This window comes from Rutidosis leptorrhynchoides, chromosome 10 (assembly GCF_046630445.1).
Source record: "Rutidosis leptorrhynchoides isolate AG116_Rl617_1_P2 chromosome 10, CSIRO_AGI_Rlap_v1, whole genome shotgun sequence".
Taxonomy (NCBI): domain Eukaryota; kingdom Viridiplantae; phylum Streptophyta; class Magnoliopsida; order Asterales; family Asteraceae; genus Rutidosis; species Rutidosis leptorrhynchoides.
In genome coordinates this window covers 260,408,561-260,424,655 of record NC_092342.1, presented here as the reverse complement: position 1 = coordinate 260,424,655, position 16,095 = coordinate 260,408,561, and the positions used below count along the sequence as shown (strand labels likewise).

At 34.6% G+C, this 16,095-nt stretch overlaps 1 protein-coding gene across 1 annotated transcript; it reads right to left on the bottom strand.

Moving 5' to 3' along the window:
• Positions 1 to 13,975: 13,975 nt before the first annotated feature.
• On the bottom strand, positions 13,976 to 15,723 carry LOC139870993 (uncharacterized). Its single transcript, XM_071858750.1, has 3 exons — positions 15,624 to 15,723; positions 14,933 to 15,560; positions 13,976 to 14,854 (listed from the first exon to the last, which is right to left on the bottom strand). The coding sequence occupies exons 1-3, from the start codon at positions 15,721 to 15,723 to the stop codon at positions 14,110 to 14,112; spliced, it is 1,473 nt and encodes a 490-aa protein (XP_071714851.1). The 3' UTR covers positions 13,976 to 14,109.
• Positions 15,724 to 16,095: the final 372 nt, after the last annotated feature.

Here is a 16,095-nt window from a genome sequence, read left to right as displayed (position 1 = left end):
ATGTTAACTTATATTATATGTATATGTATATATTATTAAATTATAATGAATAATTAATCCAATTTAATTAGAAAATGACACATAAGCAAATACCTTTTTGTTTTATATATATATATATATATATATATATATATATATATATATATATATATATATATATATATATATATATATATATATATATATATATATATATATAAACGAATACTCATATAGAAACGAGGTCGTTTGGCAAAGGAAAACTCCCTCAACAGGAATAAAGGACTCGGGAAAACAAAAGGCTCGCGCGCGCCTAAAAAATAACCAACTAAACAAACTATCTAAAAGTGGGCCTCTCCCTAACATCCCGAACAAACATTACAAACATGTTAACCAAACAAAAACCGAAACATAGGCGAAAAATACAAAATACAAGGAACAAAACCCACCGAAGAAACACAAAGACTGACCATAACAATCAACCTCGCACATATAGATATATGGCAGTACTTACAGTTTGCACATCTAATGGTATCTATCAAGACCCTCTTGTTCACGTTTTATGTCATGTTTCTTTGATATGAACGGTGACAACATTTACCTTATTATTATCATATCTTATTATATTATATATGTATGATGAGTGTAAGTGACTTTTGTGGTAAACAAAGTCCAAAGTGACTTTTATACAATCACTGGTAGAATTTAGAACCCAAAATTTACATAACTTGATTTTAACTAGCTTTTCAATATGTACATTGTTTTCTGTTAGTTTAATTAAAACTTAAAATCAACAAACTGCATTTAATCGTTTGTTCTGTACAAGCAAATGTTCGGGCACCAACAAGTGGGACGAGTTGAAAAGAAGATTTCATTGATCCACTTTGACACTATCTTTTTGTTTTCAAACATATTGATTGAATCATGACCATTTTATACTGTCATTCCAACATTTTTTTACAGGTAAAAAATTGTTTAAAGACTGGACCCTCATGAGATAATATAATCTATTTTGGGACCACCTGTAAACCCTACAAGAAACCATCATTCTCCACAAAGGCAGAGCTAGAAATTAAAGTTAAGAGGACTTGTGTTAGGAATTCGGTAGGCTCTAACAAGACAGCTGATTCATCAAACCACCAAACCCACAAACGACAAACAATTAATAAAGCTAGAACGATAAATAAAAATGATAAACGACACAGGGTATTTAACGTGGTTATATCCCAACTCCAAAACACGGAGAAGAGTTTACTCCACGGGCGCAAACCAGAGATTTTTCTTCTATTAATTTCGTGCACATATTACAATGAGGCTAGGGGTTACAATTTATAGGAGGGGTTAAACTTGTCCACCAAGTTATACTTGTCCTTCAAGCAAAAGACATTCCATATATCTATTACTTGTTCCATACTCTATTCCTACTAGAAGATCTAATTAAGGCAACATAATCTCTACGACTTGTTCGACAAGTCAAGCTCCTTACAACTTGTTCACCAAGTCAAGCTCTCTACGACTTGTTCACCAAGTCAAGCTCTCTACGACTTGTTCACCAAGTCAAGCTCTCTACGACTTGTTCACCAAGTCAAGCCTTGTTCTTTGATCAAATTCTTCACACATTCAACAATCTCCCACTTGAAGACTTTTAGCAAACTCTTCGCTACTCAACAATCTCCTACTTGAAGATTTTGAACAAACCCCTAACATCAATCTACATTCCAACCAAGAACGTCAAACCACCATTATACCGCCAAACTCCATTTGGGACACACACACTCTCCTATCACATTCTTCGGATAAGCAGACTTTCGATACAAGGTCTTCAACACTACTTGTCAGAACTAGAAACCAATAACCGCCTCAACTGTCAATGTTGTTCAAACACCCATAGCAACTCCCGATCTCCTCTCAACTACGACTTTTGATACTTCCGGAATCAAACATCCAGGTCACGCAGCTCTTCCACAACTGTTGGAAGGAAGTCTTTCGACATCAAAATAGCTAAGCTTCAACCCGATCTCCAGTTACTATCATGGTCTATCTCGGTTTCTTGCACCACCATCTTCTTACACAAGAAGATCAATTGAAGAATGCGACACTTTAATTACAGGATTCTTCCATGAGACAAACACCGCCTCACCCATTTCTCTAGACACGTCCAATCCAGAAGCCCGTGTCAACGATCATTCGTACAGAATTTCCGTTTATCTATGATTTCCTTTTACCAGCAATCAGAAAATCCAACAGACGCCCTCGTAGACTCTTCATCAAGGCTCCATTAAGAACAACCTCGAAATCTACCACTTTGAACTTATTCCCGCTTTCACACTGGTATACTGACCCATCGTTATAACTCCGAATTTCACAAACTCATCTTCTCATTCCCAAGCACGCTCTCACTGTACGAATAAGAAACAATTTGCGGCTACCCGAGAAGAATCTGGTTCATACCACCGGTCAGTTGCAAATCTCTTTGCCATTCGAGGGTATACTTGCAGCATACAAGTACCCTAGTGTTATACGCACTAGTCCTATGAGAACTGAAGACACACGTCGCATAATCGTCTCTGTAACTCCCACTAGTCATCAAACTCCCACTAGCTCAGTACTTCCGTTGGTTACCAAACTCCCATCGAATTCCCGACACCCTCTAGAAAGCTCAAGTTCCAGGACTTACAAGATTATCCACTTCTACCATCACCTAAAGATTCCTAATTGGTCACCCCGAAGAAAATCGCTCGCTTTGTTGAACAAACCATCAACCAAACCCGAGCCACGGTCGAACACGTCCTTTTCGACAACTTCAAACCAATTTCTTTAGTGAGAGAAGCTCTAACCCTGCCCACATATTCCATATACTATAGAATATTCGACTAAATACATTAGCCGACCCGTTCAATAATCTGATGTTGGACTTTGGTTTGCACCATAACAAACCTCCCCTCAAACCTAAGTTCAACTAGGCCTTCCCTACAATGATAGTCCAGATCTAACCTAATTTAGTACCTGCCGCAACCTCGGAACTCAACCTGACTGGGAGCACATCAAGTCGACTTACGGTACAAGGCTCCAAGATCGAATCATCCATTGAAGGTGCACAACTACGTGCGCCAAGTACGGGGTGCATCAACCATCGACATGCTGCAAATGTCATGTTGCACTATCCACACATCTAGACTACAACCCGTGAGTATCCAAACTTCCACGATAACTCACACTGTCGATTTGTCCCATTGTTTGCTACCTTACCGCCCAAACCTGAGAGAAACCATTAAGCACACATATGTTTCTTCCCCATATCCGATGTATGACTTTGGTTTCCACCATAACAAACCTCCCTTCAAACCCAAGTCCTATTTGGGCCTCCCCTTCAACGATAGTTCGGACCCATCCTTTACCGCCACCAAGTAGAATCTCAAGCTGTCTGTGTGCGGACCAGTGAGAGTTCGATACAAGTCTCCAGGATCAACTCAACTTTAACAAGGGAACGCACACGCGTTGAGAGGTGCGCTCGCAGCGCCGTCCATCACATTCGGAATATATTTGGCTCCCGTAACAAAGCTACATCTCTGAAAAATCAAAGCCTTTATCGCCCGAAGATTCGCAAAACAAATCGTCTCGCCACTCGCAACATCAAAACCGGAACTCTCTCTCATAAACCTGCCGCAACTTTAAAAAAATCGTATCTCAAGATCCAACGGTCCGATCATCACCAAAACTTTATCACTCTTAGATCAGTAAATCTGGAACGTACAGTCCAAGTTTCACTTCGATCCAATGGTAGGCGGACCCTCTATGAATTTTCTCTTACAGCAGCTCCAAACCTGAACGACTACAACTTCGAAAAAACATAACTCAAGATCTAACGGTCCGATCACTTCAAAATTTTGACCACCACTAGATCTATGAGTCTAACATCTACAGTAAAACTTTCAAGGCGATCCGACGGTTAACGGACCCGTAATAAGTTTTCTCCTCTAACAGCTTCGAAACAAAATAGGTTAAACCTGAACGGCAGCAGCTTCGAAAAATTATATATCGAGATCTAACGGTTCGATCTTCCTCAAACCTTTACAGCTACTAGATCTATGACTCCAGCACCTTCGGTAAAATTTTCAAGCCGATCCAACGGCTAACGAACCCGCAATAATTGTTTTTCTCCAGCTGCGCATTGGAATCCGAATTTTGAAAAGTTCATCATTCCCTCGAACGGGACCGCAAGGAATGATAACTTAGATCCGATACCTGTATCTTCCCGAAAACCTCTTCTTTGTCTTCAGCAAAAAATCTTCGATATCTCGACACAAGTTGCAAGACACACAACCCTGTCGTTTAATCTAACCTTGATGAACATCCGAATCATCAAACAAATGCTTTCAAATTGCCATCGTGCCCGATCTTCGAACCTTGAAGCTCTGATACCACTTGTTAGGAATTCGGTAGGCCCTAACAAGACAGCCGATTCATCAAACCGCCAAACCCACAAACGACAAACGATTAATAAAGCTAGAACGATAAATAAAAATGATAAACGACACAGGGTATTTAATGTGGTTATATCCCAACTCCAAAACACGGAGAATGGTTTACTCCACGGGCGCAAACCAGAGATTTTTCTTCTATTAATTTCGTGCACACATTACAATGAGGCTGGGGGTTACAATTTATAGGAGGGGTTAAACTTGTCCACCAAGTTATACTTGTCCTTCAAGCAAAAGACATTTCATATATCTATTACTTGCTCCATACTCCATTCCTACTAGAAGATCTAATTAAGGCAACATAATCTCTACGACTTGTTCACCAAGTCAAGCTCCTTACAACTTGTTCACCAAGTCAAGCTCTCTACGACTTGTTCACCAAGTCAAGCCTTGTTCCTTTGATCAAATTCTTCACACATTCAACAACTTGAACTTTTATAAACAGTATAATATACTACATGCGTGCCAAATTAATAATCCCTATACAAAAATTATGTGGTTTAAAAAATATCATTATTTTTATTACTTTATAGTTTTATTCGTTACTTTTTATTTTACATGTATACATTAAAGTATAAAGGAACTCTACATCTATATTTTTTTATCTTATTATGGATGAAAATGAATTATTAATTTGAAACAATTCAAAAGGGAATATTGAACTATCAAATTCACACTAATGGAGTAATAGATTTATCATAGCTATATTTATAAATAGATAGAGGTCCGTTTAGCGCGTTTCTGCTATTCGTGCGATAGATTGAATTAAGAAAGTTGTTAAAAGTTAAAATTACATAGTTTGTTTTGGTACCAAAAATTGCTGGTTGATGTAGTAGTAGTGGCTGTACTTTTCATCGCATTTGGTTACAGAGCTGCTGCTACACCCTTTTTTTCTTTGACATGGACGTTTAACTTCTTCTAGTAACTATCACACAACACAGCACTAGTATAAACTATCAAACAATAACATAAGATAAAACTACTTTATTAATAAGTGCTTTTAAAAAAGAAGTCTACTTCAAGATTTGATGGGATCATACTATCTTTCTCTGTTAGGGGTAAAAGGATTAAATCTATTGATCACCGAACTTGCTATAGCAATTGTAATAAAAATGATCGACAAATAATTTTAAACACAAATATAAACTACTGATTGTTTGAGTAAATGTACTCTTATATCAACAATAGTACCAAATTAGAAGTGGATAAAAACATCTTAACGGACGTTAAAAAGTCCATGTGGTTTGATCGTCTTACATGTGCAGTCCCTGAAACTACAGACGTCAAAAAGTTTGTCAACGCTTAAAAGAATTTTCTTAACAGTCGTCAAGGTGAGGGATCAACCGCGTAATTTATGATACTTGAGTGACTAACCGAGTCGAAAAAAACATAAGTGATAAATGTCAAATATGAGACGAACGTTAGGAACCAATCACATAAGTTTTTTAAATCTTTTTATCAGATCAAAACTTTTATATGTTGATAATTGATCCAGTTGGATCTTAACTGACTCCGAGAAACATGAAAGTTGAGAAGTGTTTTGAAAGTATTTCAGTTAACTCAAGATATGTCCATGATTTTCTCAACTATAATAGTGGGTTAAATGACTAGTGGTCAAATCCACAAATAAACCCATGATCCTTAAAAGAAGCAAGCACCTTGAGGATTATGGGATAGTGGCCTTTGATTACGTTTAGATATAAATAGGTAATCAAAGAGAAAAAGGAGGAAGCCTCTGATTGTGCATTCTCGATACATGCAATATCAGAGAGAGAAAAACAAAACACAAGTTAGCCTCAATTTTTATATGTTACTAGCTTGCATATAAAATAAGAGAGAAAGCCTTTAATTACATTTCAATTATATGTAATTAAAGAGAGTGGCTTCTATTCACTTTCATATAGATTGTAAGTAGAAAGAATGGATTAGCCTCTAGTTTGCATTATGTATTTTGTAACCTAGAGAGAGTAATAAAACACAAAGTTTTAAATCCTATATTATATTTTGTATTCTGTTTTCCGTCGTCAACAACCTACAACCATAAAATACATACTCATCAGTCATCCTTACGAATACGTCGTATTTATCTTTCTATTCGTATACGGATCAAGTGGTATTCAGAGCAACGTTCCTACGGTGATCAACTACCAAGCTTCCGCGAGTTTTTCAAAGTGTCATAGCAATGGCCAAGAAAAAAAAAAAAAAAAAAAAAAAAAAAGGAGACAACAAAAAAATGGGTATAAAAACAAAACAACTATTGCCATGTTTTCATTTTTATAAATGTTTACATGAGAAGATTATCAACTCTTCCATTTATTTATAAGAGGAAGAAGGAGAATAAAAAAAGGCTCATGGTTCCATGGGAAAAAAAAAATCCTTGGGAAAGCCATGGAGAAAAAAATATATAATCCTATGTGTCTTGTACTTACAAGAATTACATGAAGAATTTGCATCTTCTTTTGTTTAAAATAAAGAAGGTAGAAAAAAGTAGCCTCAAATGAAGAAACAACTTAAATGTTTTTTAAAAAAAAAAAAAGGAAAACAACATATGGTTGTGTTTGAGAGAGTTCATCACCAAAAGTTTATTAGCAACAGGAGTTGCCCGTTCTCGCCGGAGAAGTGAAGGAGTGATCCAGTTGTATCTTAACTGACTCCGAGAAACATGAAAGTTGAGAAGTGTTTTGGAAGTATTTCAGTTAACTCAAGATATGTCCATGATTTCCTCAACTATAATAGTGGGTTAAATGACTAGTTGTCAAATCCACAAATAAACCCATGATCCTTAAAAGAAGCAAGCACCTTGAGGATTATGGGATAGTGGCCTTTGGTTACGTTTAGATATAAATAGGTAATCAAAGAGAAAAAGGAGGAAGCCTCTGATTGTGCATTCTCGATACATGCAATATCAGAGAGAAAAAAAAAAAACACAAGTTAGCCTCAATTTTTATATGTTACTAGCTTGCATATAAAATAAGAGAGAAAGCCTTTAATTACATTTCAATTATATGTAATTAAAGAGAGTGGCTTCTATTTACTTTCATATAGATTGTAAGTAGAAAGAAGGGATTAGCCTCTAGTTTGCATTATGTATTTTGTAACCTAGAGAGAGTAATAAAACACAAAGTTTTAAATCCTATATTATATTTTGTATTCTGTTTTCCGTCGTCAACAACCTACAACCATAAAATACATACTCATCAGTCATCCTTACGAATACGTCGTATTTTTCTTTCTATTCGTATACGGATCAAGTGGTATTCAGAGCAACGTTTCTACGGTGATCAACTACAAAGCTTCCGCGAGTTTTTCAAAATGTCATAGCAATGGCCAAGAAAAAGAAGAAAAAAAAAAGAAAGAAAAGGAGACAACAAAAAAATGGGTATAAAAACAAAACAACTATTGCCATGTTTTCATTTTTATAAATGTTTACATGAGAAGATTATCAACTCTTCCATTTGTTTATAAAAGGAAGAAGGAGAATAAAAAAAGGCTCATGGTTCCATGGAAAAAAAATCCTTGGGAAAGCCATGGAGAAAAAAAAAAAAATATAATCCTATGTGTCTTGTACTTACAAGAATTACATAAAGAATTTGCATCTTCTTTTGTTTAAAATAAAGAAGGTAGAAAAAAGTAGCCTCAAATGAAGAAACAACTTAAATGTTTTTTTTTTAAAAAAAAGGAAAACAACATATGGTTGTATTTGAGAGAGTTCATCACCAAAAGTTTATTAGCAACAGGAGTTGCCCGTTCTCGCCGGAGAAGGGAAGGAGTGATCCAGTTGTATCTTAACTGACTCCGAGAAACATGAAAGTTGAGAAGTGTTTTGGAAGTATTTCAGTTAACTCAAGATATGTCCATGATTTCCTCAACTATAATAGTGGGTTAAATGACTAGTGGTCAAATCCACAAATAAACCCATGATCCTTAAAAGAAGCAAGCACCTTGAGGATTATGGGATAGTGGGTACTGAGGGAGAAAAGGATGATGGATTGGATAGTGGTCAAATCCACAAATAAACCCATGACCCTTTGGTTACGTTTAGATATAAATAGGTAATCAAAGAGAAAAAGGAGGAGGCCTCTGATGGTGCATTCTCGATACATGCAATATCAGAGAGAAAAAAACAAAACACAAGTTAGCCTCAATTTTTATATGTTACTAGCTTGCATATAAAATAAGAGACAGCCTTTAATTACATTTCAATTATATGTAATTAAGGAGAGTGGCTTCTATTTACTTTCATATAGATTGTAAGTAGAAAGAAGGGATTAGCCTCTAGTTTGCATTATGTATTTTGTAACCTAGAGAGAGTAATAAAACACAAAGTTTTAAATCCTATATTATATTTTGTATTCTGTTTTCCGTCGTCAACAACCTACAACCATAAAATACATACTCATCAGTCATCCTTACGAATACGTCGTATTTTTCTTTCTATTCGTATACGGATCAAGTGGTATTCAGAGCAACGTTTCTACGGTGATCAACTACAAAGCTTCCGCGAGTTTTTCAAAATGTCATAGCAATGGCCAAGAAAAAGAAAAAAAAAGAAAGAAAAGGAGACAACAAAAAAATGGGTATAAAAACAAAACAACTATTGCCATGTTTTCATTTTTATAAATGTTTACATGAGAAGATTATCAACTCTTCCATTTGTTTATAAAAGGAAGAAGGAGAATAAAAAAAGGCTCATGGTTCCATGGAAAAAAAATCCTTGGGAAAGCCATGGAGAAAAAAAAAATATATAATCCTATGTGTCTTGTACTTACAAGAATTACATGAAGAATTTGCATCTTCTTTTGTTTAAAATAAAGAAGGTAGAAAAAAGTAGCCTCAAATGAAGAAACAACTTAAATGTTTTTTTTTTAAAAAAAAGGAAAACAACATATGGTTGTATTTGAGAGAGTTCATCACCAAAAGTTTATTAGCAACAGGAGTTGCCCGTTCTCGCCGGAGAAGGGAAGGAGTGATCCAGTTGTATCTTAACTGACTCCGAGAAACATGAAAGTTGAGAAGTGTTTTGGAAGTATTTCAGTTAACTCAAGATATGTCCATGATTTCCTCAACTATAATAGTGGGTTAAATGACTAGTGGTCAAATCCACAAATAAACCCATAATCCTTAAAAGAAGCAAGCACCTTGAGGATTATGGGATAGTGGGTACTGAGGGAGAAAAGGATGATGGATTGGATAGTGGTCAAATCCACAAATAAACCCATGACCCTTTGGTTACGTTTAGATATAAATAGGTAATCAAAGAGAAAAAGGAGGAGGCCTCTGATGGTGCATTCTCGATACATGCAATATCAGAGAGAAAAAAACAAAACACAAGTTAGCCTCAATTTTTATATGTTACTAGCTTGCATATAAAATAAGAGACAGCCTTTAATTACATTTCAATTATATGTAATTAAGGAGAGTGGCTTCTATTTACTTTCATATAGATTGTAAGTAGAAAGAAGGGATTAGCCTCTAGTTTGCATTATGTATTTTGTAACCTAGAGAGAGTAATAAAACACAAAGTTTTAAATCCTATATTATATTTTGTATTCTGTTTTCCGTCGTCAACAACCTACAACCATAAAATACATACTCATCAGTCATCCTTACGAATACGTCGTATTTATCTTTCTATTCGTATACGGATCAAGTGGTATTCAGAGCAACGTTTCTACGGTGATCAACTACAAAGCTTCCGCGAGTTTTTCAAAATGTCATAGCAATGGCCAAGAAAAAGAAAAAAAAAAGAAAGAAAAGGAGACAACAAAAAAATGGGTATAAAAACAAAACAACTATTGCCATGTTTTCATTTTTATAAATGTTTACATGAGAAGATTATCAACTCTTCCATTTGTTTATAAAAGGAAGAAGGAGAATAAAAAAAGGCTCATGGTTCCATGGAAAAAAAATCCTTGGGAAAGCCATGGAGAAAAAAAAAAAAATATAATCCTATGTGTCTTGTACTTACAAGAATTACATGAAGAATTTGCATCTTCTTTTGTTTAAAATAAAGAAGGTAGAAAAAAGTAGCCTCAAATGAAGAAACAACTTAAATGTTTTTTTTTAAAAAAAAAGGAAAACAACATATGGTTGTATTTGAGAGAGTTCATCACCAAAAGTTTATTAGCAACAGGAGTTGCCCGTTCTCGCCGGAGAAGGGAAGGAGTGATCCAGTCGTATCTTAACTGACTCCGAGAAACATGAAAGTTGAGAAGTGTTTTGGAAGTATTTCAGTTAACTCAAGATATGTCCATGATTTCCTCAACTATAATAGTGGGTTAAATGACTAGTGGTCAAATCCACAAATAAACCCATGATCTTTAAAAGAAGCAAGCACCTTGAGGATTATGGGATAGTGGGTACTGAGGGAGAAAAGGATGATGGATTGGATAGTGGTCAAATCCACAAATAAACCCATGACCCTTTGGTTACGTTTAGATATAAATAGGTAATCAAAGAGAAAAAGGAGGAGGCCTCTGATGGTGCATTCTCGATACATGCAATATCAGAGAGAAAAAAACAAAACACAAGTTAGCCTCAATTTTTATATGTTACTAGCTTGCATATAAAATAAGAGACAGCCTTTAATTACATTTCAATTATATGTAATTAAGGAGAGTGGCTTCTATTTACTTTCATATAGATTGTAAGTAAAAAGAAGGGATTAGCCTCTAGTTTGCATTATGTATTTTGTAACCTAGAGAGAGTAATAAAACACAAAGTTTTAAATCCTATATTATATTTTGTATTCTGTTTTCCGTCGTCAACAACCTACAACCATAAAATACATACTCATCAGTCATCCTTACGAATACGTCATATTTTTCTTTCTATTCGTATACGGATCAAGTGGTATTCAGAGCAACGTTTCTACGGTGATCAACTACAAAGCTTCCGCGAGTTTTTCAAAATGTCATAGCAATGGCCAAGAAAAAGAAAAAAAAAAGAAAGAAAAGGAGACAACAAAAAAATGGGTATAAAAACAAAACAACTATTGCCATGTTTTCATTTTTATAAATGTTTACATGAGAAGATTATCAACTCTTCCATTTGTTTATAAAAGGAAGAAGGAGAATAAAAAAAGGCTCATGGTTCCATGGAAAAAAAATCCTTGGGAAAGCCATGGAGAAAAAAAAAAAAAATATAATCCTATGTGTCTTGTACTTACAAGAATTACATGAAGAATTTGCATCTTCTTTTGTTTAAAATAAAGAAGGTAGAAAAAAGTAGCCTCAAATGAAGAAACAACTTAAATGTTTTTTTTTTAAAAAAAAGGAAAACAACATATGGTTGTATTTGAGAGAGTTCATCACCAAAAGTTTATTAGCAACAGGAGTTGCCCGTTCTCGCCGGAGAAGGGAAGGAGTGATCCAGTTGTATCTTAACTGACTCCGAGAAACATGAAAGTTGAGAAGTGTTTTGGAAGTATTTCAGTTAACTCAAGATATGTCCATGATTTCCTCAACTATAATAGTGGGTTAAATGACTAGTGGTCAAATCCACAAATAAACCCATGATCCTTAAAAGAAGCAAGCACCTTGAGGATTATGGGATAGTGGGTACTGAGGGAGAAAAGGATGATGGATTGGATAGTGGTCAAATCCACAAATAAACCCATGACCCTTTGGTTACGTTTAGATATAAATAGGTAATCAAAGAGAAAAAGGAGGAGGCCTCTGATGGTGCATTCTCGATACATGCAATATCAGAGAGAAAAAAACAAAACACAAGTTAGCCTCAATTTTTATATGTTACTAGCTTGCATATAAAATAAGAGACAGCCTTTAATTACATTTCAATTATATGTAATTAAGGAGAGTGGCTTCTATTTACTTTCATATAGATTGTAAGTAAAAAGAAGGGATTAGCCTCTAGTTTGCATTATGTATTTTGTAACCTAGAGAGAGTAATAAAACACAAAGTTTTAAATCCTATATTATATTTTGTATTCTGTTTTCCGTCGTCAACAACCTACAACCATAAAATACATACTCATCAGTCATCCTTACGAATACGTCATATTTTTCTTTCTATTCGTATACGGATCAAGTGGTATTCAGAGCAACGTTTCTACGGTGATCAACTACAAAGCTTCCGCGAGTTTTTCAAAATGTCATAGCAATGGCCAAGAAAAAGAAAAAAAAAAAGAAAGAAAAGGAGACAACAAAAAAATGGGTATAAAAACAAAACAACTATTGCCATGTTTTCATTTTTATAAATGTTTACATGAGAAGATTATCAACTCTTCCATTTGTTTATAAAAGGAAGAAGGAGAATAAAAAAAAGCTCATGGTTCCATGGAAAAAAAATCCTTGGGAAAGCCATGGAGAAAAAAAAAAAAATATAATCCTATGTGTCTTGTACTTACAAGAATTAAATGAAGAATTTGCATCTTCTTTTGTTTAAAATAAAGAAGGTAGAAAAAAGTAGCCTCAAATGAAGAAACAACTTAAATGTTTTTTTTTTAAAAAAAAGGAAAACAACATATGGTTGTATTTGAGAGAGTTCATCACCAAAAGTTTATTAGCAACAGGAGTTGCCCGTTCTCGCCGGAGAAGGGAAGGAGTGATCCAGTTGTATCTTAACTGACTCCGAGAAACATGAAAGTTGAGAAGTGTTTTGGAAGTATTTCAGTTAACTCAAGATATGTCCATGATTTCCTCAACTATAATAGTGGGTTAAATGACTAGTGGTCAAATCCACAAATAAACCCATGATCCTTAAAAGAAGCAAGCACCTTGAGGATTATGGGATAGTGGGTACTGAGGGAGAAAAGGATGATGGATTGGATAGTGGTCAAATCCACAAATAAACCCATGACCCTTTGGTTACGTTTAGATATAAATAGGTAATCAAAGAGAAAAAGGAGGAGGCCTCTGATGGTGCATTCTCAATACATGCAATATCAGAGAGAAAAAAACAAAACACAAGTTAGCCTCAATTTTTATATGTTACTAGCTTGCATATAAAATAAGAGACAGCCTTTAATTACATTTCAATTATATGTAATTAAGGAGAGTGGCTTCTATTTACTTTCATATAGATTGTAAGTAGAAAGAAGGGATTAGCCTCTAGTTTGCATTATGTATTTTGTAACCGAGAGAGAGTAATAAAACACAAAGTTTTAAATCCTATATTATATTTTGTATTCTGTTTTCCGTCGTCAACAACCTACAACCATAAAATACATACTCATCAGTCATCCTTACGAATACGTCGTATTTTTCTTTCTATTCGTATACGGATCAATAATGACCCATAAACAACAAGCTCATAGCCTACACGTATTTTGTTGGGTATCGGAACAAAAGTAAAAATATATAACTTATTTCTATTCATAACTGGTTCTTTTCGATTCTTCAAATGTATGTACTCTAACTAACTTGGTTATCAACTAATGAAATTGAGTTACAAAGGGAAGGGTCACCTATTATGGATCTTAGCTTGTTAATGATCCAAGAAAGCTTCAGTTTTTCAAGAATATGATAAAATCATCACTATAAATTGCAGAATACTTCAAAGTTTGTAACACTAATTCTGTTTGCAAGAAAAAGATAATGTACTCCACTAAAACAACCATCAAAAATACAAATTCTTGTAGAAGTTGAGTAATTCAAGATCTAATTACTCTATGTTTCCATTGAATGTGCTACCGAACGTTTAATTTCCTTGCAGACGCCACTTTTTGAAGCCTAATTTGCTCTTTAAACTTGGCTATAAATTCCTCTGCTTTCCTATCAACCTCGCCAGAATGCGGTTCTGCGTCACTCAATTCATCGGCTTTCACACTTGTTACCATTTTTGATCTCGTTTCAAATTTATCATCTGTTGGACTTATAAAGGTTTGAACTTTTGCTTCAAGAACTTGTTCTTTTGGTCTTTTTGTTCTTACTGATTTACCCTTTTTGTAAGTAGTGACGATAGATGCAGGTTTTTGAACCACATTTGAAGAATCGAATTTCGCTTCTTTCTCTAAAACGTCTGCAGTCTTTGACTTTACTAACGGTGCAATATTGTTTGAATCCAATGCGTGATTAACCTTAATCTTACCAACCTCTATCAAAGAGTCTTTAGAGCTCACATTCGATGTAATGCCATCAACCTTAATCTTACTTTCCATAACGTTCAATTCTTCTTTTTCTGAATGATTTTTCATTTGAGAAGGCATTGAAAATCTCATTGATTGTGATTTTAGACCTTCGAAATCATGAACACCAACTGAAAGATTCCTAAAATGTGAAGTTTCATTAACTTCTGTAGCACACATATCCTCTTGTTTCTCCAATCTCATAGATTTCGAACGCCAATTCAATGAAGTTTGAGTGTCGGAATCAGAATTCGAATCAGATATAGTTTCTTTAAACTTCTCTTCTAAATTGATTGGCACCAAACCCCTATATTTCCCCTTTTTAGTTTCATCCCAATTCATTAAAGAATTTTCAAAAAACGACGTTGAATCAGCAAAATCTAACCTTTTCGATCCAAGATTAATCGCAGGCAAACACGCAGGTTCTTTTTCTTTTACCGTCTTTGGTTTCCTTACTTGTTCAATAACATTATTTTCATCATGTGGAGACTGTTTAACAAACGATTTCCTATCGACCAGACGTTTTGATCCAAGATTTCGCACAGGCAAACACAACGGTTTACTTTGTTTTAGCATTTTCGGTTTACCCAATTGCTCAAGAACATATTTTTCATCTTTAATAACAACCAAAGAATCACCTAAAAAATACTGATTCATCTTCTTCCTATCACATTTTCCACTTGCATTTGCATTCCCAAATTCAGGAACACTTGAACCTATACCCTTACATTGCTGAAACAAATCTTTCTCATTAAACCCATCAAAACCCTGAACCCCATCTTCGAAAATCGAAGAAATATTCGAAATCCCAGATAAATATGTCTCTTTTGCAGCAAAATTATCATAATTTTGACCTAATGTATCAGACCCATGAACAATATCTGTTTTTCTACTAAACAAACCATAACATACAACAATGCCAATAACTAACAGGTAAATAAGCTCCCAAATTTTATTAATTATAGTGGATTTCTTGAAATAGTCAGGAACTTGTGAAGGAAAATAGGAAAATACTACAAGAACAAATATGATAATTATAGATTTAGAAACTATAAAGTGTGTGAAAAGGAACTTACTTTTTTGGGGTTTAGTGGGTACTGAGGGAGAAAAGGATGATGGATTTGGATCTTGAAAATGGGTTTTGTTGAATGAATGTGACGATGATGAATCTGCCATTGTTAATGATCACTGAAGCTTTAACATTTTAGGGTAATTTTTATTTAGGTGAGTGAGAAAGAAAGATTAGAGAGGAAACAAGTCAAAAAAAGGGTCAGTGGAAAAATATTAAGTAAAGTAGGTGGATAGGATTAGGATCATAATGATTTTGCCGTTTTCAGTTTTCCTTTTTTTTTTTTTTTTTTTTGAAATACAAAAACAGTACCTACACTCTGACCGTTTAACAAAAGGCCGAAAGAAAAGCCAAATCTTGCCCCCATTGTTACTTGCAATTATCCAAAATTCCATCAATGCCACTCAAATTCAATCAACCTTTCAAACCCTCATATCCAAATTCAATCCCCATCAAAACAAGATTTTCAAACCCACTTA